The sequence below is a fragment of the Lucilia cuprina genome, chromosome 6 (genome assembly GCF_022045245.1).
Source record: "Lucilia cuprina isolate Lc7/37 chromosome 6, ASM2204524v1, whole genome shotgun sequence".
NCBI classification, from domain to species: Eukaryota; Metazoa; Arthropoda; class Insecta; order Diptera; family Calliphoridae; genus Lucilia; species Lucilia cuprina.
In genome coordinates, this window is record NC_060954.1 from 51,982,794 (window position 1) to 52,008,937 (window position 26,144).

Below are 26,144 nucleotides of genomic sequence, written 5' to 3' on the forward strand. Positions count from 1 at the left end.
TATTATCTTTCTTATTCTCTTCTAGAAAATATAGCTAATAGATTTTTAGAACTAAATAATTTATTCAAACATTTTCAAAGCCGATCAAGCCGATTAACCTATAAATGTAATGCTCTCAAGTTTTAGCAAACATTTGTTAAAGGATTCAGATATTGGAGTGAAAATAAAGTTAACTAGAAATCTAGTTATTCTAGGAATTTTAGGCTAAAGCTGTCAAAATTCTATAATAAAGTCAGTTTAATGCAATTATTTCAATTTGAATCGAAAACTTTTTTGATATTCTAGGATCTTTATGACTAATTGTTCTAGGAATTGTAGACTTTAAGCATTGAAGTGTTATTAGTTCTGACTATGAGTCATGCAAATTTAAGTGATTAAAGTTTTTTTCATAAACGTCCCAAAATTTGGCAAAATTAGCTTTTGAAATTATAAACATAATATAAGTTTAAACTTTTTAAAAATTTAAAAAAATTGAAATTAAATAAAAACTAAAAATAAAATGTTGGTAAACGCTAAAAGAAACGTTAATTTCTTTAAAAAAATATTGGAACTAGTTTTACTTAAAGTAAGTTAGTGCGTCATTTGGTAGTTGATGGTTTTGTTTAAAATTCGTTTTCAAAATTTCACCATCTATTGTAAACAATAACAAAAATAAATTCAAATTCATCTATGCATACAACCACAAACATTTCATTTATAGTTCGAGCATCAACGACTTCATAGGCCACTATTAAGAAAATATTTCACATCAAAGTTATCAAAGTAAAAGAAAACATCAGCCGATATTGAAAAGTAACAAATTTACACCCTTAGTCTAACGGTCATCAGCTATTAATCGGCATAAAACGTTTTTAAATACCTTTAGAATGTAATATATACGATTTCTATTTAATTAGATTTGAGGTCAAGACCATTACCAGATTAATTATAGTAGAGTGCGCAAAACCAAACAATACATGCTCTTTGATATAGAAATTTGTATATAGAAACATACACAAGTAATAAAATTCTTGGAAATAATAGGTTTTGTGGCCAAACTAGCACTCTTTTTAAAAGAGCAAATTTATTTCATTTAAATTAACTTTTGGAGAGTGAGAATATATACAAAAAAATTACCAAATTTTTTTGTAATAAATGAAAATTAAAGAAACCAAATAAATTTCAAAAAAATATGTTCTGGAAACTATAGAACATTTTTTCAAATTTTCTACTTATAAATTATTTATTTGTTAACATTTTCTTTTTACTAATAAACATTAATTAAATATTGATAAAAATAGATAATATTAATATTTTAGTATTTCAAACATAATCAATAAATGATAAGATTTCTTTGCATGCCAACAAACAATAATGCTAATTTGGCGTTTTTTACTGAAATATTATTGGATTTATTTGGAACTAAAAAAAACTTTATTCTAAGATTTTTACATATTTTTGGACGGAGTGAAAGCAGGAAGTTTAGGTCTAGATCTGTTTAGTTCTAGTTTAATTCGAAATCAGTTCAAGTTGGGTTTAAGTTCATTCAGTTCTAGTTAAGTTCAGTTATAGCTCAGTTCTAGTTTAGATCTTGTTCAGTTCTAGTTTAGTTCTAGTTCAGTTTTAGTATAGTTCCAGTTCTGATCTAGTTCAGTTCTAATTCAGTTCAAGTTCAGCTCTAGTTCAGTACTAGTTCAGTTCTTTTTCAGTTCCAGTTGAATTTTAGTTGAGTTCTATTTGTGTTCTAGTTCAATTCTAATTCAGTTCTAGTTCAGTTCAGTTCTAGTTCAGTTCTAGTTCAGTTCTAGTTCAGTTCTAGTTCAGTTCTAGTTCAGTTCTAGTTCAGTTCTAGTTCAGTTCTAGTTCAGTTCTAGTTCAGTACTAGTTCAGTTCTAGTTCAGTTCTTTTTCAGTTCCAGTTGAATTCTAGTTGAGTTCTATTTGTGTTCTAGTTCAGTTCTAGTTCAGTTTTAGTTCAGTTCTGGTTCAGTTCTGGTTCAGTTCTGGTTCAGTTCTAGTTCAGTTCTAGTTCAGTTCTAGTTCAGTTCTAGTTCAGTTCTAGTTCAGTTCTAGTTCAGTTCTAGTTCAGTTCTAGTTCAGTTCTAGTTCAGTTCTAGTTCAGTTCTAGTTCAGTTCTAGTTCAGTTCTAGTTCAGTTCTAGTTCAGTTCTAGTTCAGTTCTAGTTCAGTTCTAGTTCAGTTCTAGTTCAGTTCTAGTTCAGTTCTAGTTCAGTTCTAGTTCAGTTCTAGTTCAGTTCTAGTTCAGTTCTAGTTCAGTTCTGTTCTGGTTTAGTTCTTATTCAGTTCTATTTTAGTTCTAATTCAGTTCTAGTTCAGTTCCAGTTCAGTTCTAGTTCAGTTCCAGTTCAGTTCCAGTTCAGTTCTAGTTTAGTTCCAGTTCAGTTCTACTTCAGTTCCAGTTCAGTTCAAATTTAGCTCTAGTTAAGTTTTAGTGCAGTTTTTTACCTACTTTCAAATAATAAACAACTACCTGCTATAATAAATTAAAGAAATGTACAAGCATACAGATTAGCTTTTTCCAGATGCCCAAATGATGGGATTTCCCAAACTAAATGACAGCTTCAAGATTTCGGATTAAAATTTTCAATCCACTAATGTATTGGTGGTAAAACACTAAAACAGTTGTCATTACTGTGTAATCTAGCTAAAGGTATAATAGTGTTAAAACCAATGAGAGATATTTTTTTGGTGATGATTAATGACAACAACAACTAATAGTTACTCATTCTCTTTTCTCACGAGCCGGCTGAGGGCTATATAACCGCTGCTAGTCGATGGTATACTTCAGTCTACTGCGAGTTTTCATAAACGCGACGACCAACTCTAAAAACAACGGTTAAATATTAAAAATAACATTCGCCAAACAACAAGTGGCTTTGTTATAATATACACCGTTAATCGCAACAAAAACAACAAAGTGTTAATTTTAGTTCAAAAGTGATAAAAAAAAACAAATTCTAACAAAATGGCTCAAATGGTGCAAATGACTACTGAACAATTACAACAACTTATCGAGGCCGTACGTGTTTCAGCTGCCAGTGGAGCAGCCGCAAATGTTGTGTCAGGAACCAAGTCCAAAGGTAGTTTCAGTAATTGTTCATCCCGCTTTGGCGGCCAACGTGATCATGAAGCTGTTGAAGAATTTATCACCTCAATTGTAACATACAAAGAAGTGGAATCGATTAGTGATGAAGATGCCTTAAAGGGTATTTCCTTGCTGTTCTATGGTTTGGCCTCAACTTGGTGGCAAGGTGTGCGCAAGGAAGCTAAAACTTGGGATGATGTTTTGGCTTTGATACGTGACCATTTCTCACCCACCAAACCAGCCTATCAAATCTATGTGGACATTTTCGATAAGAAACAAGATGACAAAACCGCTATCGATACCTTTGTGTGCCAGAAGAGAGCCCTATTGGCTCAATTGCCCGATGGTAGACATGATGAAGAAACCGAAATTGATTTTGTCTATGGTTTGCTGAACATCAAATACCGTAAACATATTGCTCGTCAAGACTTTAAAACATTCCGTGAACTGTTGGAAAAAGGTCGTGTTATCGAGCACAATATGATGGAAGATGAAGCCAATCAACAGGGTCCTGTTAGAGGTGCCAAAGGCACTAAAAGATGTACTTACTGCAATTTCCGTGGTCATACTTTTGAACAATGTCGCAAACGTAAAAATGGCGATAATGCCTCCAATAATGGCGACTAAATCAACACTACAACAACAAATAACAACTTAACCCAAAAAAAAAAGTTGAAAAACATGATGTCATTTTATCTCATCTATATATATATATAAATAAGAAATCAGCCCTCATGGTCTTTTATAGCAAAGTACTATGAGTATTTGGTAAATGACATCAATAAAGAGAAACGTTAAACTCTCTTTTAAAATTAAATTTATATAGACTTCTCTTAGTTAAGTGTATGGGGTTTCTCTATACAAATTTTAAATGTTTTATTATTTTTATATAAATGTTTTATTTTTTTTTTAGTTTATATAAAAATTTTAAATGTTTTTAATTTGTATAGAATTACTTTAGCATTTGATTAAGGGTTACGTCTCCTTATTAATATTTTACGCTAGTTTTACAAACCGGCTTTACAGGCTAAGAACGCCTGGACCTTTTAAGAAAATTTCTAGAAATCTTTTAGATTTAAAAGAAATTATGTATTTACATATACAATCATTGCATACAAACATATATATAAGTCGGATATCTTTCTATATCCATGCGTACCAGTGACTCTCTTTTAATGTTTGAATTTTTTATGAACTGAAATTTTTATCTAATTTTTCAAAACCCTTGACATAATTAGAACTTGTGTCTGATTTGTTTTAAGTGTTAAAGAAAAATAAGATTTAAGTTTTAAAGTTATGAAAAATTTGAACATTTTAAGAAAGTTGCTAAAAACCGTTATATTAAATGTTTTGAAAATTGAACTTAAAAAAAATTTTTAGTTTTAAGTAAAATTTTTGAAATATTTGTTTTAATTTTTCTTTTGGAAATAAAACAAATATTTTAAAATTTATGCTGGAAAAAATAGAAAATTTTCTTTAAGACTTTTTTTTCTAACATTTAATATGACAAAAACCTTCCCCTTGGGGAAACCCCCGCTTCTGTGGAAAATTTTGAAAATATTATGATATAAATGTGGTACCACAGCGTTGCAGATAATATTCTAGAAAATTATTTAAACTTAAGTTTTATTTTATTTTCTTGAGAACTTTTCTTGAAAAGTCTTAAGAAATCTTAAAGTATTTGCTTTAGTGATAAATAATTTTTGAAAATCTTATCTGCAAACTGTGATCTAGATTTATTTGTCATTTGTTTTCTTAATTTTCTATAAAGGCAAAAAACTTTTCGCTTTGCGAAAAAAAACTTGAAAAACTGAATATTATTTATTCAAATCAATATGAAACTAAATTGTACTACAATGGCTAGGTTGTCGCCATTCGTACAATTGGCAACGCCTTACAAGGATTTTTCAAATGTTTAACATTTTTAAATCGCTTATAAAGGTACGCCAGTATTTTTATATGTTAAGATTCGCTTTTGAGTTTTATGAAATCCTCCAAAAACTCTAAGGCTTTCTTAACTTTCACTCAATATTATTACGATTAACTTAAGTTTATTTTTTGTAAACAAAAAACTTAACGACAAATAGCTTTTTATCGCTAAACTTGTTAATAAGTCTAAATTAACTTTGCAAAACATTTAAGCGTTGGCGCTCCCTGGAGGTGGGCCATTATGCAACACTTGAATGTTTTTTCTTATTGAAAATTGTCTGGTTTTTTGTTTATTTTTTTGAACTTTAGTTAATTTCATTATATATTTTTTTTAGTTATTAGCATTGCAAAAATTGTATTTTTTTTTTAATTACTCAGACTTTGCATTTTGTAAATTAGTTTTTAAGAATTTTTGAAAAAAAGAATAATTAAAAAGAAACTACAGCAAAAGAAAAAAAAGCAAATTCAACAACTAAATAAATACTAAAAAAAGTCAATGCTTTTTTATTGGAAAAAAACTAAAAATATTTGTGTGTTTTACTTGGGATTTTTAAAGGGGGATTCGACGAAATAAATGTTTGTGTGAACAATTTTTTCCCGAACATTAAGAAATTTTGTATTTAATTCTAATAGGAGATACCAAGGGGCTCGTCGAAAATCCGCCCTTTATTCTCTAAATGTTCAAGATTTTAGCTCTAATAGTTGCTTAGGTATACGAATTTATCTATTCAATTCATATGAGGGCTCTAAATCCCCTGCCATTTGAAAGTCCGCTTTTTTCCAAAATGTTTAGATAAATATTAAAGGTTTTGTGGAAATTTTAATTCATATGGGAGGTGTCAAGCCCCCCATTGGAAAGACCTCCTTTTATTCTGTCCATGTTAACATGAATGTAAAAGTTATTCATGTAAAATTTGAAGAATCTAGTTTCTTAGATATACGAATTTTTCTTATATTTAATTCTAAAGGGAATATATAAACCTCCCTACCCCCAGATGAATGTCCGCTCCTTTATCTCCAAAATAATCAGATAAATATTTGTTAAAAGTTTGAAGAATTTAGTTCTATTGGTTTCCCAGATAAATAAAATTTAGTATTTAATTCATATGGGAGGTGTCAAGCCCCCCCCCATTGGAAAGACCTCCCTTTATTCTGTAAACGTTAACATGAATGTAAAAGTTCTTCATGTAAAATTTTAAGATTCTAGTTTCTTAGATATACGAATTTTTCTATTTATTTCTAAAGGGGATAGATAAACCTCCCTACCCCCAGATGAAAGTCCGCTCCTTTTTCTCCAAAATAATCTGATGAATATTAAAGTTTTTTTGTGGAAAATTTAAAGAATTTAGATCTTTTGGTTTCCCACATAAACGAAATTTTGTATTTAATTCATATGGGAGGTAACAAACACCCCCATCCCATTGAATGCCCGCCCTTTCCGCTCTTTTTTCTCCAAAATAATCTGATGAATATTAAAGTTTTTTTTGTTCAAAGTTTAAAGAATTTAGTTCTTTTGGTTTCCCAGATAAACGAAATTTTGTATTTAATTCATATGGGAGGTAACAAGCACCCCTCACCCCATTGAATGTCCGCCCTATATTAGCCAAATGTTCACATGAATGTCAAAGTTCTTCATGTAAAATTTAAAAAATTTTTATGGGTGCGAAAGTCCCCCTTTTTTGTCAAAATGTTCAGATCATATGGGCGGGATCCGCTCTCCTCATTGGTAGTCCGATAATTTATTGTCCAAAATGTTTACTTGTTAAAGTCCTATGTGCCCAATTTTATCATGCTAACTATAATAGATTCCAAGACAGTTTTGTATTTAATTTATATGGTAGATGACACGCCCTCTGCTGTTAGTTCGCCTACTTCTTGTCGCAAATAATCATATTGATACTAAAGAGACAACGACAAAATTTTAGGTCTCTAACGGTTATATCTACATTAATTTAAATCGTATGACAGTCCTATGGGTCAAGCTATATCTCCCGAAGAACAATACAACAGTAAAAAATTTAACTAAATTCAATGCAAGAAAAATGCAATTAACAGTTTGTCCTCTGCTGTTCGCATAGGGAACACACTTTGGTCCATACTTCTAAACACCTTGTGATATCTGAAAATAGAAAACGGTTGGCGTATTAGTTCACTTCAATTCGTAGTCTCTGATTTCCTATGCAAACCATTTTGTCGCACGAATAATTGAATCTATTCTTCAGATATCAATCTCGGATAAGTCCGTTAAATGGTGCATGACATTGGCTCCTAGCAGATTCAATCTCAATGCTCCGCTAGGGCAAGACACTGACAGAGAAAATGAACAGTACTCTCTTCTTTCCCTCATCGTCTTGACAGCTCCTGCCGAAGTACCAAACAAATATCAATAAATTTGTTGACAATCCCAGTTCTCTAGCTCCGTATGTTTGGACTCTATCGTCGTGCTTCTAAGACCTAGTTCACACTAGGTAACTTTTTTTTGGGAAACTTTTGATTTTTGTGTGTGAGAGAAAGAAAAAGAAATATAAACCATCTCTTTATTTCACACATAAAATCAAAAGTTTCTCAACAAAAGTTTCCTAGTGTGAACCAGGTCTAACAGAAAGACGTAGAAAATGGCTGTACGATTAATATTTCGATGGTGGGTATAATAATACATATAAAATTTTTGCACAATATTGAGATTAAGATTATGGGCCTTATATGGATATCGTCAAGTAACAAACATGAACATGGACATAATACAATAGTTTCGATTTCTGGTTCAATAGTAAAATTAATGTTTTTCAATTGTAATTACTTACCTGTAATGACTACTGTATATCGTCTCGATTACCTAGAAGTAGTTTAAGAAGGTCTTACTCTTACTATGTTATATAAATACTTTCTAATTTATCTGCCATTATGCCTGTGAAGCTATGACGATCATCGTTCCTAATTACTTGTAAGCATTTGTGGTAAGTACCTACTTGCCTTCAAATGACATCAGCTCGTTAAAATAATAGGATTATAAGATGATACGGTTTATTCCCTTGGGCAATTCCCCACCGGGAATACCGCATGTTTTTACACTAATATGAATTCTTTTTTTTTTTTGAAATTTTGACTACAAATTAATATTTGCTGTTGAAAGAAAAACTGTGCCAACAAATTGTTCTATCAATTTCCCATTAATTATGTTATTGATAAGATAAAAGTTTTTTATATAAATATTTCACAAAAAACTCTATGTACGTCCGTTATATGATTTTCTATAGTGGTTGGTTTGATTTTTCTTTAAATTTGGTTAGTAAAGATTATTTAAAAAATTTTAAATTAAAATTACTTAAAAACTTTTTACAGTTAGTAACATAATTTTTACCACAATTATTTTTGTGTTCAATACAATTATATGTTAAAATTCTAAGATGTTTTCTTTAAAAATTTACTCTCACATTTTTTTTAAATATCAGAGAAATATATATAAATTAACATTAAGAGAGAAAAAAATTGTATTTGTTAATTTGTTGAAATTATTTATTTAACACTTGTTTTATCGATTATAAAAGAAAATTAAAATATTTTGTAAATTTACAAATTCATTTTCAAGATTCAACAGAGAAGAGTCTAGTTTATAGTCTAATACATAGTCTAGTCTATTGTCTAGTCTATAGTCTAGTCTCTAGTCTAGCCTATTGTCTAGTCAATAGTCTAATCTATTGTCTAGTCTATTGTCTATGATCTAGTCTATAGTCTAGTCTAGAGTCTAGTCTGGTTTATAATCTAGTCTGGTCTATCGTTTAGTCTATAGTCTAGTGTATAGTCTAGTGTATAGTCTAGTGTATAGTCTAGTCTATAGTCTAGTGTATAGTCTAGTCTATAGTCTAGTCTAAATTCTAGTCTATAGTCTAGTCTATAGTTTAGTCTATAGTCTAGTCTATAGTCTAGTCTATAGTCTAGTCTATAGTCTAGTCTATAGTCTAGTCTATAGTCTAGTCTATAGTCTAGTCTATAGTCTGGTCTATAGTCTAGTCTATAGTCTAGTCTATAGTCTAGTCTATAGTCTAGTCTATAGTCTAGTCTATAATCTAGTCTATAGTCTAGTCTATAATCTAGTCTATCGTCTAGTCTATAGTCTAGTCTATAATCTAGTCTATCGTCAAGTCTATAATCTAGTCTATGGTCTAGTCTTTAGTCTAGTCTGTAGTGTAGTCTTTAGTCTAGTCTACAGTCGAAAGTATAGTCTATAGTTTATTCTATAGTTTAGTCTGTCGTCAAATCTATAGTCTAATTTGTAGTCTAGTATTTAGTCTATTGTCTAGCTTTTAGTCTAGTCTATAATCTAGTCTATATTCTAGTATATGGGCTAGTATCTAGTCTTTATTATTGTTTATAACACTTTATTATAATAAAGTTAAACAATTTCATCATAGTTCTTCTATTTAATTTGTTGTTTTAAAAGTGTTAAAAAATCAAAAAAGAAATATGAAATGACTAATACACAACTAAACAACAATTTCTCTGCCAACGTATGCCACCAATTGACTATATAAACTAGTGCTATATCGGAGAACACTTTAGTCTGCTGTGAGTTTTTATAAACGCAACGACCACATTTTAAATTTCAATAATAAATTCAAAATAACATTCGCCAATAGTCGTGGCTTTGTTATTGTCTTTGAAATTTTATTATTTATCTTAAATTAAAAAAGTGTTAAACAGAAAATTTCTATAAAATGGCTCAAATGGTACAAATGACCACTGAACAATTACAACAACTTATCGAGTCGGTACGTGTTTCTGCTGCAGCTGGCACTGTAGTTGCTGCCGCCAAGTCCAAAGGAAGTTTTAGTAATTGTTCATCTCGTTTTGGCGGTCAACGTGATCATAAAGCTGTTGAAGAATTTATTACCAGCATAGTGACCTACAAAGAAGTCGAATCGATTAGTGATGAAGATGCTCTAAAGGGTGTTTCATTGTTGTTCTATGGTTTGGCCTCAACCTGGTGGCAGGGTGTGCGTAAGGAGGCAAAATCGTGGAATGATGTTTTAGCTTTAATACGTGATCATTTCTCACCCACTAAACCTTCATATCAAATATATTTGGAAATCTTTGAGAAGAAACAAGATGACAAAACCGCTATTGATACTTTTGTGTGCCAGAAGAGAGCCCTATTGGCTCAATTGCCCGATGGTAGACATGATGAAGAAACTGAAATTGATTTAGTATATGGTTTGCTCAACATCAAATATCGTAAACATATTGCTCGTCAAGACATTAAAACATTCCGTGAGCTATTGGAAAAGGGTCGTGTTATAGAACATAATATGTTGGAAGCTGAAGGTAGTCATCAGGATAAAAGACGTCAGAGACACTAAAGCAAAAGGTTATATATGAGAAATGTCACAAAAAGACTATATATACTACCAACTTATTTGTCTTAAGAAAGTGACAAAACTGGATTTCCATAAGTGGTCTTATGCTGAGAAAGGAAATACGCTGTTTGGTAAATGACATCATTAAAGAGAAACGTTAATCTCTCTTTTACAATTAAATTTATATAGACTTCTCTTAGTTAAGTGTCTGAGGGTTTTCTATACAAATTTTGAACGTTTTATTTTTTTTTTAAATTTTGTTTTTTTTCAAATTTATATAAAAATTTTAAATATTTTTAATTTGTATAGAATTACTTTAGCATTTGATTAAGGGGATTACGTCTCCTTATTAATATTTTACGCTAGTTTAACAAACCGGCTATACAGGCTAAGAACGCCTGGTCTTTAAAAGTAAATTTCTACAAATCTTTTAGATTTAAAAGAAATCTTGGGTTATTATATGCAATTATTGCATCATAAGTCGGATATCTTTCTATATCCAAGTGTATCCAGTGACTCTCTTTTAATGTTTGAATTTTTTTAAGAACTGAAACTTTTATCTAATTTTTCAAAACCCTTGACATAATTAGAACTTGTGTCTGATTTGTTTTAAGTGTTAAAGAAAACTAAGATTTAAGTTTTAAAGTTATAAATTATTTGATTATTTTAAGAAAGTTGCTGAAAATCGTTATATTAAATGTTTTGAAAATTGAACTTAAAGAAAATTTTTAGTTTTAAGTAAAATTTTTGAAATATTTGTTTTAATTTATTTTTTTCGAAATTAAACAAATATTTTAAAATTTATGCTGGAAAAAAATAGAAAATTTTCTTTAAGTGTTTTTCTCTAACACTTAATATGACAAAAACCTTCCCCTTGGGGAAACTCCCGCTTTTGTGGAAAATTTTGAAAATGTTATGATATAAATATGGAACCACAGCGTTGCAGATAATATTCTAGAAAATTATTTAAACTTAAGTTTTATTTTATTTTCTTAAGAACTTTTCTTGAAAAGTTTTAAGAAATTTTAAAGTATTTGCTTTAGTGATAAATAATTTTTGAAAATCTTATCTGCAAACTGTGATCCAGATTTATTTGTCATTTGTTTTCTTAATTTTCTATAAAGGCAAAAAACTTTTCGCTTTGCGAAAAAAAACTTTGAAAAACTGAATATTATTTATTCAAATCAATATGAAACTAAATTGTACTATAGTGGCTATATAATCGCCATTCGTACAATTGACAACACCTTACTACGATTTTTCAAATGTTTAACATTTTTAAATCTCGTATAAAGGTACGCCAGTCTTTATACTATATATAAGTTAAGATTCGCTTTTAAGTTTTATGAAATCCTGTAAAAAACTCTAAGGCTTTCTGAACTTTCTCTTATCGTCACTACGATTAACTTAAGTTTATTTTTTCTAAACAAAAAACATAACTACAAATATCTTTTAATCTCACAACTATTAACAAGTCTAATTTAATTTTGCCAAGCATTTAAAAGTTGGCGCTCTCTGGAGGTCAGCCCTAATGCAACTGAAAATTGTCTGGTTTTTTGTTTAGTTTTTAAAACTTTATTTAATATTATTATTTTTTTAGTTTGTTATAAATAAATTTTACTCAGATTTTGCAATTTGTAAACTAGTTTTTAAGAATTTTCAAAAAAGGAAAAAAGAAGAACAAACTACAGCCAAAGAAAAAAAGCAAATGCAAGAACTAAATAAATATTGAAAAAGTCAATTATTTTTTATAAAAGAAACTAAAATTCGTTTATGTGTTTTACTTGAAATTAAGGTTCTATATTTAAAACGAAAAGTCGACTTTTCGACTTTTTGCATTTTATGAAAAGTCGAATTTTCGACTTTTTTCATTAATTTAAAGTTGACTTTTAGTACTTTATAAGTAGTAGACTTTTCGACGTTTTCCGACTTTTTCTGATTTTTTTCCACTTTTCGCGACTTTTTGATTATTTTCGGATTCTTTTAACCTTTTTGGACTATTTTTTGACTGTTTTCGGGTTTTTCCGACAATTTAAGAGAATTTGACTTTATTCTACTATTTTCGAGTTTTCGACTTTTTCCGTTTTTTTGACTTTTTACAACTTTTTGACTTTATCGTGCCAGTTACCGGCTCTATATCTGTCTACATATACAGCCAGTTACTGGCTCTACATCTGTCTAGATATACAGCCAGTTACTGGCTCTATATCTGTCTAGATATACAGCCAGTTACTGGCTCTATATCTGTCTAGATATACAGCCAGTTACTGGCTCTATATCTGTCTAGATATACAGCCAGTTACTGGCTCTATATCTGTCTAGATATACAGCCAGTTACTGGCTCTATATCTGTCTAGATATACAGCCAGTTACTGGCTCTATATCTGTCTAGATATACAGCCAGTTACTGGCTCTATATATGTCTAGATATACAGCCAGTTACTAGATATACAGCCAGTTACTGGCTCTATATCTGTCTAGATATACAGCCAGTTACTGGCTCTAAACCATCATTTTGTAATTCTAACAAAAACATTTCAGCACAATAATTGTCTAAATATAGAATATAGAAAATTTTGATCTGAAAAGTTCTAAGAATTTTTATTTTTATGGATTTCTTAAAGATTATTGATTTTTTTAGAAATAACAAAGAAAATATATGTTTAAATTTGAGAGCAAAACACAAAATGTATTTGTAAAAATGATGAAATTAACATTAATAAAACTGAATTCAAATATTTAAACAAATTACAATAATAAGCTCTCTCGATTAGAACTAATAAACAAGTCTAATGCGAATAAGTATTAAAAGAGAAGGGGAAACCCCAAATAATTCTCATAAAACGTTTGCTACTATAGTCTTAATAATAAAAGAGAAATATTTATTTATACTAGAGATGACTAATATATCATTAAAACAATTGCTCTTTCACCATAAAAACCCAGGCAAATGGAATATATAAACAACCACTTGTTTAGGGAAAACTTTAGTCTGCTACAAGTTTTCAAAAACTTAACGACCATTTAAATAAATTTCACAATAACATTCGCCCAAATACCAGAGGCTTTGTTAATAGAGATTATACGTCTTCAAGTCTTAAGTGTTAAAAAATAATAAAACTCTTTCCTAAAATGGCTCAAATGGTGCAAATGACTACAGAACAATTACAACAACTTATCGAATCGGTACGTGTTTCTGCTGCAGCTGGTACTGTAGTAGCTGAAACTAAGTCCAAGGGAAGTTTTAGTAATTGCTCATCTCGTTTTGGTGGACAACGTGATCATGAAGCTGTTGAGGAATTTATTACCAGCATTGTAACCTATAAAGAAGTCGAATCGATTAGTGATGAAGATGCTCTAAAGGGTGTTTCATTGTTGTTCTATGGTTTGGCCTCAACCTGGTGGCAGGGTGTGCGTAAGGAGGCAAAATCGTGGAATGATGTTTTAGCTTTAATACGTGATCATTTCTCGCCCACCAAACCCGCCTATCAAATCTATGTGGATATTTTCGATAAGAAACAAGATGATAAAACCGCTATCGATACTTTTGTGTGTCAGAAGAGAGCTTTATTGGCCCAATTGCCCGATGGCAGACATGATGAAGAAACCGAAATTGATTTTGTTTATGGTTTGCTAAATATTAAATATCGTAAACATATTGCTCGTCAAGATTTTAAGACATTCCGTGAATTGTTGGAAAAAGGTCGTGTTATCGAGCATAATATGATGGAAGATGAGGCAAATCAACAGGGTCCTGTTAAGGGTGCCAAGGGCACTAAGAGATGTACTTATTGCAATTTCCGTGGTCACACATATGATCAATGTCGCAAACGTAAAACTAATGAAGATAATGAAGAGGATTAAAGTCATTTAAGATCTTTTTATACTTCAGATTCTAGTCATTAACTTTAGCTATAATTTTTAGTTTAAAGATTTTTTATTGTAAAATATTTTGTAAATGTTATTTAAGATTTAAACAAAATTTAAAAGAATAAAAGGAAATTTCAAAAGCTGTGCTTTTCGTTAAAATTAAATACATATCTTGTTGTTTTATTCCAGCGATTTTTTGTTTTGGTTCCAGAAGTTTTGAAACTTTCGAAAATTTTATAAATTCTTAGTTACAGTTACTACTAGACTAGAACTAAAAATGTACAACAAAATTATAATTAAAATAACTATAACTTTATTGTATTATATATATTATGGATCCTTATTGGATTCTAACACGATCTAGCTAACTCTACATTTGACTTTTGAAATTAAGCTAATATCGGAAGCGTGAGGTTTAAAATTGTCCATTAATATTTATGCAAAATGAATATCATTTGTTTAACAATGTGAATGTGAAGTATACTTAGGTCCACGATTACGCATAGGTCCCAGGCAAGTGCCTCCCGGAGAAACATACATACTGTTTATGCATTAAATGCTATTAAATGAAAAGTTAGTTCTATGTGTTCGATATTTGTATGGCGTACCTTGGACCTAGTCCCTTAATAAAGCGCCAATTAAGAAATAATGATTATCAATCTATAATTGACCATTAACTTTTCAAAAAATTATTTGTCCTAAGAAATTAATGATTTCACTTTTTAATTCAGTCTAACAACTGACCCAAGACCACATTAAAGTTTCTATATTGAAAATCGATGTTTCTATGAATATGAATCAAAAATATAATAAATAAATATAATAATATAATATATAACAAAAGAATCGATCTAAATACATATAAAGATTTAAGTCCATATATGGAACAGACATATACAACTTATTTAAAATTTACGACGCATTACATTAGTATTTAATTTTGCTTATATTAGATTAAGATTTGGCATGGCCGAATTTAACATTTTACACAGGTTCGCTAAATGCGAACCCTTTGGGACCCTTTTAGGGTCCTAATCAAAAACGGTTGTACCTACGTCTAATAAGGAATCCTATGTTAATAGGGAGTTTCCAAAGTAAACTTCTACAACTAAATTCAATCCTTCCAATATATCTGAATATAGAGTTTCTCGAAAATTCTATAAGTATTACTGTAATTATCCACCGATAATTATATTATAAAAAATCAGATAAGAAGACCTAGTTTTTTATGCTTGGGCAGAAAAAACCCCCCTTAGCCCATTACCAAAAGATTAACTAATTTCTAATACTGACGTGTTATTTGTTAACCATACTCGCGATTAATAATTAGTATGGGGTACAATAATAGATATTAACTATGTATTTGAATTTCATTATTAAATTCTCTTTAATCGATTAGTTTAGGGTCTCTCAACGATTGTTGTTCATAAACAACAAAAATTAAATTTGAGAGAGAATAAAAATAAGAATTTAATAAATTGATGAAATAATTTAACACTAGAATAACCCATTAGGAAATGGTAAAGATTTTATTTTATAGATAGATAGATAGATAGATAGATAGATAGATAGATAGATAGATAGATAGATAGATGGAAAGATATATATATATAGATAGATAGATAGATAGATAGATAGATAGATAGATGGAAAGAAAGATAGATAGATAGATAGATAGATAGATAGATAGATAGATAGTTAGGTAGATAGATAGATAGATAGATAGATAGATAGATAGATAGATAGATAGATAGATAGATAGATAGATAGATAGATAGATAGATGGAAAGATATATATAGATAGATAGATATATAGATAGATAGATAGATAGATAGATAGATAGATAGATAGATAGATAGATAGATAGATAGATAGATAGATGGAAAGAAAGATAGATAGATAGATAGATAGATAGATAGATAGATAGATAGATAGATAGATAGATAGATAGATAGATAGTTAGGTAGATAGATAGATAGGTAGATAGATAGATAGATAGGATAATAGATAGATAGATAGATAGATAGATAGATAGATAGATAGATAGATAGATAGATAGATAGATAGTGAGTTAGTTAGTTATTTAGTTAGTTAGGTAGTTAGTTAGTTAGTTAGTTAGTTAGTTAGTTAGTTATTTAGTTAGTTACTTAGTTAGTTAGTTTATTAGTTAGTTAGTTTGTTAGTTATTTAGTTAGTTAGTTATTTAGTTAATTAGTTAGTTTGTTAGTTAGTTAGTTAGTTAGTTAGTTAGTTAGTTACATAGTTAGTTAGTTTATTAGTTAGTTAATTAGTTAGTTAGTTAGTTTATTAGTTAGTTAATTAGTTAGTTAGTTAGTTAGTTAGTTAGTTAGTTAGATAGTTATTTAGTTAGTTAGTTAGTTAGTTAGTTAGTTAGTTAGTTATTTAGTTAGTTAGTAGGTTAGTTAGTTATTTAGTTAGTTAGTTAGTTAGTTAGTTAGTTAGTTAGTTAGTTAGTTAGTTAGTTAGTTAGTTAGTTAGTTAGTTAGTTAGTTAGTTAGTTAGTTAGTTAGTTAGTTAGTTAGTTACTTACTTACTTACTTAGTTAGTTAGTTTATTAGTTAGTTAGTTAATTAGTTAGTTATTTAGTTAGTTAGTTACTTAGTTAGTTAGTTACTTAGTTAGTAAGTTTGTTAGTTACTTAGTTAGATAGATAGATAGATAGATAGATAGATAGATAGATAGATAGATAGATAGATAGATAGATAGATAGATAGATAGAAAGATAGATAGTTAGTTAGTTATTTAGTTATTTAGTTATTTAGTTAGTTAGTTAGTTAGTTAGTTAGTTAGTTAGTTAGTTAGTTAGTTAGTTAGTTAGTTAGTTAGTTAGTTAGTTAGTTAGTTAGTTAATTAGTTAGTTAGTTAATTAGTTAGTAACTTCACTCACATAACGTTGATTTTCCAATTAACACATTAGGTAACTTTAGTATTAAATCTTATCAAAGAGAGTTATTCATGTTTGATGATGACTAATATGTACTAATACCGAGAAAAACAAAAAATCACTCTCCCACCATTAGCCGGCTACCGACTATATATACCGCCACTTGTTTATGAAATTCTTTAGTCTACTGCGAGTTTTCAAAACGCAACGACCACCTATTAAAAGTATAATACAATAACATTCGCCAAACTTCCAGTGGCTTTGTTATTATCCACAAAAGAAAACCAACAACCAATTTCTTTATTTTTTTGCGGTTAAACAAAAGTGTTAAAAATAAAATTCCTTCAAAATGGCTCAAATGGTGCAAATGACAACTGAACAATTACAACAACTCATAGAATCGGTACGTGCTTCGGCAGCCGCCGCCGGTACTGTGGTGACAGAAACCAAATCTAAAGGAAGTTTTAGTAATTGTTATCATCGCTTTGGCGGTCAACGTGATCATGAAGCTGTTGAAGAATTTATTACCAGCATAGTGACCTACAAAGAAGTCGAATCGATTAGTGATGAAGATGCTCTAAAGGGTGTTTCATTGTTGTTCTATGGTTTGGCCTCAACCTGGTGGCAGGGTGTGCGTAAGGAAGCAAAATCGTGGAATGATGTTTTAGCTTTAATACGTGATCATTTCTCGCCCACCAAACCGGCCTATCAAATCTATGTGGATATTTTCGATAAGAAACAAGATGATAAAACCGCTATCGATACTTTTGTGTGTCAGAAGAGAGCCCTATTGGCTCAATTGCCTGAGGGTAGACATGATGAAGAAACTGAAATTGATTTTGTTTATGGTTTGCTGAATATCAAATATCGTAAACATATTGCTCGTCAAGATTTTAAAACATTCCGAGAATTGTTGGAAAAAGGTCGTGTTATCGAGCATAATATGATGGAAGATGAGGCAAATCAAAAGGGTCCCGTTAAGGGGGCCAAGGGCACTAAGAGATGTACTTATTGTAATTTCCGTGGTCACACTTTTGAACAATGCCGCAAACGTAAAAATGCCGATGAGGCATCCAACAATGGCGACTAAAGTAGCAGCAAAAAATTGAAGAGAATTGATGTTATTTTTGCTCAAAATTTAAAAAAGTTTTTTTTTTTAAGAGTAAATGACATCATTTTAAGAGAAAGAGTTTAAACTCTTTTAGTAGTAAAATTTATATAGGCCACTCTTAGTTAATTGCCTGAGAGTTTTCTAGACAAATTTTGTAAGTTTTCTTAATTTTATATAAATTTTTTTATTATTTTTTTTTTTTAATTTATATAAAAATTTTGTAAATTTAACATAATTTGTATAGATTTGTTTCAGCTTTTAATAAGAGGTAACGCCTGCTGTAGCTTATTATATAATAAGTTTAGGCTAGTTTTACAAACCAGCTTTACACAGGCTAGGAACGCCTGGATCTTTAGTTAGTTTATTTCTAAAAAATCTTTTTAGATTTTAAAGAAATTTACATGCAACAAATAAGTAAACATATACAAATAAACCACATTTTAACTTAAAAAGGTAATTTTTCTAAAAATTTTGAAAATTTTTTATAATTTGAAATTTTTAACTAATTTTTTTTTGTGAAAACCCTTAAACTTACAAGAAAAATTTTGTTTTAAGTTTTAAAGTTATAAGAAATTTGAAAATTTTTTTGGAAAAATAACCAATCTGTTATATTAAGTGTTTGAAGAAAATGGGTTTTTTTCTAAAGAAAAACTTTAATTTTAAAGAAAAAAAAATTTTGAAATTTTTGTTTTAAATCTTAAGGATTTTAAACAATTATTTGAAAATTTTTTTCTGAAAATAAAATTTTAGTTTTTTATTTTTTTAAAAACTTTTGTCTTTAGCAACTAATATAACAGAAACCTTTTTCCCAAGGGAAATTTTAGTAATTTTAAAAAATTTTGAAAATATATTATGATATAAATATAAAAAATCTAGTTAGCCTTGACATTTTGGCTAAAAATTATTAAAACTTTTAGAAATATTTTAATATTTTAAAAAATTTTCTTAAAAAGTTTTTTTTTGCAAAAATTTTAAAATATTTCTTTAAATTTTTCATAATTTTAACCCATTTTGTTTTGTCGCCTAACTTTATTTTTTTATATTTATTTGTCATTTATTTTTAAAATTTTCTCTAATTACAAAACAAATATACATTTATATATATTGAGTGTTTATTACACTTTTTGAAATTGTACTACAATGGCTATGTTGTCGCCATTCGTACAATTGGCACGCTAGTTAGTACTTTTTTAAAATTAACCAAAAAAAAAAAAAAAATTAAAAAAATACTACCAATGGCACGCCAGCCTTAATTTTAAAGGTTAAGATTTGCTTTAGTGTTTCAAAAGAAATCCTCCCAAAACTTTAAGGCTTTCTTAACTCTAAGTTTAAAATTTTATTAATTAAAGTTTATTTTTTGTAAACAAAAAAAAACTAACGACAATATTCTTTTAGAAATTTTTAATAAAAATCTTTATAAATTTTCATGAGTTAGCGCTCTTAGCGGAGGTGGGCCTTTTTAGAACTCTAGAAAGTTTAGTTAATCTTATAAATTGTCTGGTTTTTTTGTTTATTTTTTTGAATTTTAATTAATAAGTACTTTTTTAGTTTTAAGCATTGTTATTGTAAAACTTATATAGCTTTTAAGATTTTGTATATATTTTTTAAGAAATTTTGAAAAAAAATCAAAATTTTAAAGACAAAAGTAAAAATAATTCAAAAAAGCCAAAAAAAAAAATTAATAAATTGAAAACAATGCTTTTTATACAAAAAAAAAACTAATTCTTTTTGAGTTTTATTTGATTTTTTTAATGGTTTTTAGATTTTTTTCTAAAATTAGAGAAAATTTTGAAAATTTCCCACAAACAAATGGAATTTTGAAATTTTTATTAAACAAACTAGAAAATGTTTATTAGGGCGGGTTTCTTGCTACTGAGTTAAACAAGATTTAACTTGCTGTTACTTTAAACTCAGAACAAATTTAGGCCGACCTTAATTGATGATTATGTTTTCAGTTATGGATCTAGAATCAGTTAACTTAGTTAATATTGCCTGAAAAACACGAAACATATATTAAACCAGGTTTAACCCCAGAATGAAGATTATCTTTATCAGAAAAGCTCGCCTTTAAATAAAGAAAACTTTAACATTTTAACAATCTTTAATTGAAAGTTTAAGGGATTAAATTAAAATTAATTTTCAAATGTTCTTTTTGAGTACTCAGTTAGTTAATTTTGTTTGTTAGTTTAAGCCCCCCATAAAAGTGGTTATCACACGTTTGTCCAGAGAAAACCCCACCAAACGAACTATACCTTTGTATAGGAAGTTGAAGCATTCGGACTTGATTTTATCAAAAGTATTATTGGTCTCCAGCAGAAATAAGTTTTAGAGTTTTAATGGTCTCCACCAGGTTATATAGTGAGTATTTTATGGTCTCCACCAGTTAAAAACATAACCTCACTCTGAGGCAAAACGAAAGCATGCGTTTAATGAAGCCAACGCATAACTTAGAACAGTTATACGAAGTAGTGCATTAAATTAGTTCGGGGTGAGAAGTAATTCTGTCGAAAGCCCAGTAACAAGCACAAGCCTGACCGTCCTTAAGAAATAGAAGCGATGACGCGAGAGTTGTTCCCCAGCTCAGAACTGAATTAAAACTGGTTTTAAATTTGTCTTTTCATAAATTTTCGTATGACATTAACAATAGGGTTCTATAGTTTGCATTTTATGAAAAGTCGACTTTTCGACTTTTTGCATTTTATGAAAAGTTGACTTTTCGACTTTTTGCATTTTATGAAAAGTCGATTTTCGACTTTTCGACTTTTAATATTTTATAAATAGTCGACTTTTCGACTTTTTTTTTATAGAACCCTAATTAACAATTATATTTTTCTTTTTTTTTTTATAAAACATTTATTGTTTTGATAACAAACAGTTTTTGATGTAGAAAATAACCGTAATTGTCCCGAGTAGGTTTCTATTAAATCGACTTTCGAATAATCGAACAATCGACTTTTTGTCGAAAAGTCGAAGTTTACTATTTTGTTCCAAAAAAAGTCGATTACTCGACTATCGTCTATGAAAAAATAAAAGACTTTGTAAATAAAAGACGAAGAGAGTCGGAGAGAGCCGAATAAAGTCGGATTTTCATTCAAATCGACTTTTCCAGGCTCTATATACTTAATTTCATGTTTCTGGGTTCATTATTATAGAAAACTCAAAAAGTACATTTTGAAAACGAGAGTCGCGGGAAGAGTGAGTTGTAGGGTTCTATAAATCGACTTTCGAATAATCGAACAATCGACTTTTTGTCGAAAAAAGTCGAAGTCGACTATTTTGTTCCAAAAAAGTCAATAACTCGACTATCGTCTATGAAAAAAGTCGAAAAGTCGACTTTGTAAATAAAAGTCGGAAAGAGTCGAAAAAAGTCGAAAAGTCAAAAAGTCGGAAGAAGTCGGAAAAAAATCGGAAAAAGTCGGAAAAAGTCGAAAGAAGTCGAAAAAAATCGGAAAAAGTCAAAAAGTCTAAAAAAGTCAAAAATAGAAAGAAGTCGAAAAAACTCCAAAAATTGCAACAAAAATATAAATAAAATTTTTTTATTAATAAATAATAATAATAATAATAATAATAATATAACGTTAAATGGCAACATTTACGCTTCTGGCAACTTTATAAATTTTTAACTCTGGTCGGAAAAAGTCGAAAAGAGTCGGAAAAAGTCGAAAAATCAACTTTTAACTAAATGTCTTTAACAATTAATATAACAAAAATCTTTTTCCCAAAGGAAATTTTAGTAATTTTAAAAAATTTTGAAAATATATTATGATATAAATATAAAAAAACTAGTTAGCCTTGACATTTTGGCTAAAAATTATTAAAACTTTTAGAAATATTTTAATATTTTAAGAAATTTTCTTGAAAAGTTTTTTTTTCAAAAATTTTAAAATATTTTTTTAAATTTTTCTTTAATTTCGACTTTAAATTAAATGAAAAAAGTCGAAAAATCTACTTTTATCTAAATGCAAAAGTCGAAAGTCGACTTTTCATAAAATGCAAAAAGTCGACTTTTTATAAAATGCAAAAAGTCGAAAAGTCAACTTTTCGTTTCAACTATAGAACCCTAGTGAGTTGCGTTTAAAAGACTATTGCCGAATGATAACCCGCAAAGAAAAGACTGTGGATCCAAGCGTTCTGAATAAGTTTGTGTTAATTGTATATGATAAAGGATGAAAGAAGGATTATTATACTGGCCTTGTCATCCCGTATACCTAGAATTAGTCTTAGAATCTAAAAAGAACCTAAAATATATAGACTTTTATGGGTATATTTCGATTAGAAAAGGAATGACAAAAACTTAATATAAATTTCGAAAATATCTAATAATAAAATAAAGGACATTATTAAAATGACCCATTAACAAAAGAAATTTCGAAAAAGTCCCTTAAATAAAATTTATCTCAATAATTTTCCATAAATAAAGAAAATATCAAATATTTCTTGTAAATAAAGAAAATTTAAAAAATTTCTTATGAAAAAAGAAAATTTTTAAAACTTAAAAATCAATTTCAAAAACAATTTATTGAAAATAATTAATATAACGTATTTTTCTACTACCACAGTGACATCTACATCTCATTTAACTGCAATCAAAACATATGGTTTAACAATTCACAGTGAATGCTCATTATTTTTCACAAAGAAACAAACAACAACAAACATTTTGACAGTTTTCAGTTGTTTTTTCTTCGCCGTCACAAATTGTTCAAGAGGAACTCATATAGTTTTTTTTTATTTTTATTAAAATTCATATAAATAGTAAACAATTTAATTTAAATCAAATAAATGTTTTATAAACAATAAAAATAAACTAATTTCAAACATAAATTATATAAAATTTAGCTTGAAAAACAATCGCAGATCTGTATCTCTTCTATTGATATAGAAAGAAATAAAAAGTACGTGCTCCTTTTAATAAGGCGGAAAACCGGACGGTAAATCATTGAAAATGACCACCAGTAGTGAGGATGTTTTGTTGCAAATGGGAGAAGTACGTTATAAAAAGGGTGATGGCACGCTGTACGTAATGAACGAACGTTTAGCGTGGATGGCAGAAAATCGTGACACAGTGGCGGTGTCCCATAGATTTGCTGATATCAAGAGTAAGTTTTCCTAATTATAATTTGTATTTTTTTTGTTTGATAATTGTTTTTATTTTCTCTTTAGCACAAAAAATCTCTCCTGAAGGCAAACCTAAAGTACAATTGCAAGTTGTTCTTCACGACGGCAACACTTCCACATTCCATTTTGTCAATCGTAATGGCCAGCAGGCCATGTTGGCCGATCGAGATAAAGTTAAAGAGTTACTGCAACAATTACTGCCAAATTTCAAACGAAAAGTTGACAAAGAATTGGAAGAAAAAAATCGCATATTATCGGAAAATCCTCATCTGTTTCAATTGTATAAAGATCTGGTGACTTCACAGGTTTTGACCAGTGATGAATTTTGGAATACACATGCTAAGGAACATGCTTTAAAGAAAGTTAATAAAAAGCAAAGTATAGGTAAGTTGAAATTTTTCAGTTTTTTTACAGTTCTAGTTCAGTTCTAGTTTATTTCTTGTTTAGTTCCAATACACTTATACTTCTAATACGCTTCTAATTCTAGTGCAGTTCTTCTTCTAGTTCAGTTCTAGTTGAGTTCTAGTTCAGTTCTAGTTGAGTTCTAGTTGAGTTCTGGTTGAGTTCTAGTTCAGTTCTAGTTGAGTTCTAGTTGAGTTCTAGTTCAGTTCTAACTCAGTTCTAGTTCAGTTCTAGTTCAGTTATAGTTCAGTTCTAGTTCAGTTATAGTTCAGTTATAGTTCAGTTCTAGTTCAGTTCTAGTTCAGTTCTAGTTCAGTTCTAGTTCAGTTCTAGTTCAGTTCTAGTTAAGTTCTAGTTCAGTTCTAGTTCTAATTTGGTTCAGTTCTAGTTCAGTTCTAGTTCTAGTTCAGTTCTATTTCTAATTTAGTTCAGTTTTGGTTCAGCTCTAATTCAGTTCTAGTTCAGTCCTAGTTTAGTTCTAGTTCAGTTCTAGTTCAATCCATGTTCAATCCTAGTTTAGCTATAGTTCACTTCTAATTCAGTTCTAAACTCAATTTTTTCCACTTAGGTGTTTCTGGTGCCTTTTTAGCCGACATAAAACCACAGACTGATGGCTGTAATGGTCTCAAATATAATCTCACCGATGATATTATCCATTGTATTTTCAAAACATATCCTGCCGTTAAGCGTAAACATCAAGAAAACGTTCCTGCCAAATTGAGTGAGGCTGAATTTTGGACGAAATTCTTTCAGTCTCATTACTTCCATCGTGATCGTATAACGGCAGGGACAAAGGATATTTTTGCAGAATGTGGTAAAATTGATGATCAAACATTGAAAGCTGCTGTGCAGCAAGGGGCTGGCGATCCTCTACTTGATCTTAAACAATTTGAAGATGTTCCTTTAGAAGATGGTTTCTGTAGTGTGGCTGGTGATCGTAATACCGTGAATAGTGGTAATATAGTACATCAAAATATGATTAAACGTTTCAACCAGCATTCGATAATGGTCTTAAAGACATGTGCAGATGTTAATGCTGCCTCTAGTGGAGCAGCAACGGGTCCTCTAAATAATCAAGCAAAAGATAGTAAAACAGAAAATGGTTCGGTGGAGAAATCAAAAAATAAAGAAGTTACACAAAATGGTGGTGGCACTAGTACATTGAATAGTCCCGAAAAACCTTCGAAACGTCAAAAAATTATGGAGAAAATACATTATGAAGATTTGGGTGAACCACAAGTTGATCCTGATGGCAGCTTAAACTCAGAAGCTAAAAAGAAATCACAACAAATTACTCTCTCAAAAGTGGAACGTTATTTACATGGACCCATGCCTAGTACTGGTTACGAAATGCATGAGGATCGCAGACGTATGGAAGAGATACAATATCAATTGTTAAGATCTACAGAAAATTGGAATCAACGAGTACCTCATAAAGTATTAGTAAGCTCAACGGCAGCGGTAAATGCCTTGGGTGAACTAAGTCCCGGTGGAGCCCTAATGAGAGGTTTTCAAGAACAGTCTGTAGGACGTAAGCAGTAATAATTGAAAATTAGTGAATATGTTTTTTAACTTTATTTCTATTTCTCTATTTTGTAGAACTTGTACCTCCGGATTTTGAAAAAGATTTACGTAATTTATATTTAGCTTTGTCTGAATTATTAAAACATTTTTGGCACTGCTTTCCACCCACTACTCAGGACTTAGAAACTAAAGCTTTAAAAATGCACGAAGCTTTGCAACGTTTTAAAATGGCTAAATTACAACCCTTTGAGGTAATCTCTATTATGTTAGTAAATTGAAATTTATTTAATATATTTTGTTTTATATTTCAGGATCGCTGTTTACAAAAACTCTCTCCTTTGGGTGGCACTTTAACCCAACATTTAAACCGTTTATTACAATCAGCCAATACTAAATTTGTTACTTGGCAAGAGCGCAAAATGCGCCAGCATAAATAGCTACTACTCTATTTACTTTTCAACTTTTAAGTTATTTAATTGAGAAAAACAAATTATGGTAAATTTTATTGTTTTAATTTAAAATATTTTTTAAATTAATAATTATTGTTTTTCTCTCTCTCTTTGCAGATTTATAAGTTAATTACAAAATAAACCATTGAAAATTTGAAGCTGTTTTCAACAAATTCAAGAAACATAACAAGTAAGTTTTCGATTTTTATTTTCTTTTATTTATTTAAGTAAGTAGCTTATGAAAGTCGAAGAATATTTGGACCGCAAATTCTTTTTTTTTTTGAGTTTAGTGAGAAAATTGTTTTTAAGCAGCTTGTTGTAGTAAGTTGCTTTCGAATGTCGAACCAAATCTGAACCGCAGATTATTATTTTTTTTAGTTTTGTGAGAAAATTGTTTT

The 26,144-nt window shown here is 29.3% G+C and overlaps 5 protein-coding genes across 5 annotated transcripts; all 5 read left to right on the forward strand.

Annotated features, from left to right (window-relative positions):
* Positions 1–2,779: 2,779 nt before the first annotated feature.
* LOC111683443 (activity-regulated cytoskeleton associated protein 1) lies at positions 2,780–3,779 on the forward strand. The gene has a single exon (XM_023445514.2). It carries the CDS (start codon positions 2,964–2,966, stop codon positions 3,708–3,710), a length of 747 nt encoding a protein of 248 aa, XP_023301282.1. The 5' UTR covers positions 2,780–2,963; the 3' UTR covers positions 3,711–3,779.
* Positions 3,780–9,555: 5,776 nt separating this feature from the next.
* Positions 9,556–12,134, forward strand: LOC111683448 (activity-regulated cytoskeleton associated protein 1-like). Its single transcript, XM_046955073.1, has one exon. It carries the CDS (start codon positions 9,728–9,730, stop codon positions 10,367–10,369), a length of 642 nt encoding a protein of 213 aa, XP_046811029.1. The 5' UTR covers positions 9,556–9,727; the 3' UTR covers positions 10,370–12,134.
* Positions 12,135–13,287: 1,153 nt separating this feature from the next.
* Positions 13,288–14,376, forward strand: LOC111683445 (activity-regulated cytoskeleton associated protein 1-like). The gene has a single exon (XM_023445517.2). It carries the CDS (start codon positions 13,499–13,501, stop codon positions 14,228–14,230), a length of 732 nt encoding a protein of 243 aa, XP_023301285.2. The 5' UTR covers positions 13,288–13,498; the 3' UTR covers positions 14,231–14,376.
* Positions 14,377–17,319: 2,943 nt separating this feature from the next.
* On the forward strand, positions 17,320–19,746 carry LOC111683444 (activity-regulated cytoskeleton associated protein 1-like). The gene has a single exon (XM_023445516.2). The coding sequence runs from the start codon at positions 17,492–17,494 to the stop codon at positions 18,230–18,232; it is 741 nt and encodes a 246-aa protein (XP_023301284.2). The 5' UTR covers positions 17,320–17,491; the 3' UTR covers positions 18,233–19,746.
* A 3,167-nt stretch (positions 19,747–22,913) lies between these two features.
* On the forward strand, positions 22,914–25,940 carry LOC111683442 (general transcription factor IIH subunit 1). The gene is made up of 6 exons (XM_023445512.2): positions 22,914–23,352; positions 23,417–23,755; positions 24,342–25,304; positions 25,373–25,548; positions 25,609–25,792; positions 25,864–25,940. The coding sequence occupies exons 1-5, from the start codon at positions 23,199–23,201 to the stop codon at positions 25,732–25,734; spliced, it is 1,758 nt and encodes a 585-aa protein (XP_023301280.2). The 5' UTR covers positions 22,914–23,198; the 3' UTR covers positions 25,735–25,792; positions 25,864–25,940.
* The last annotated feature ends 204 nt before the right edge of the window (positions 25,941–26,144 follow it).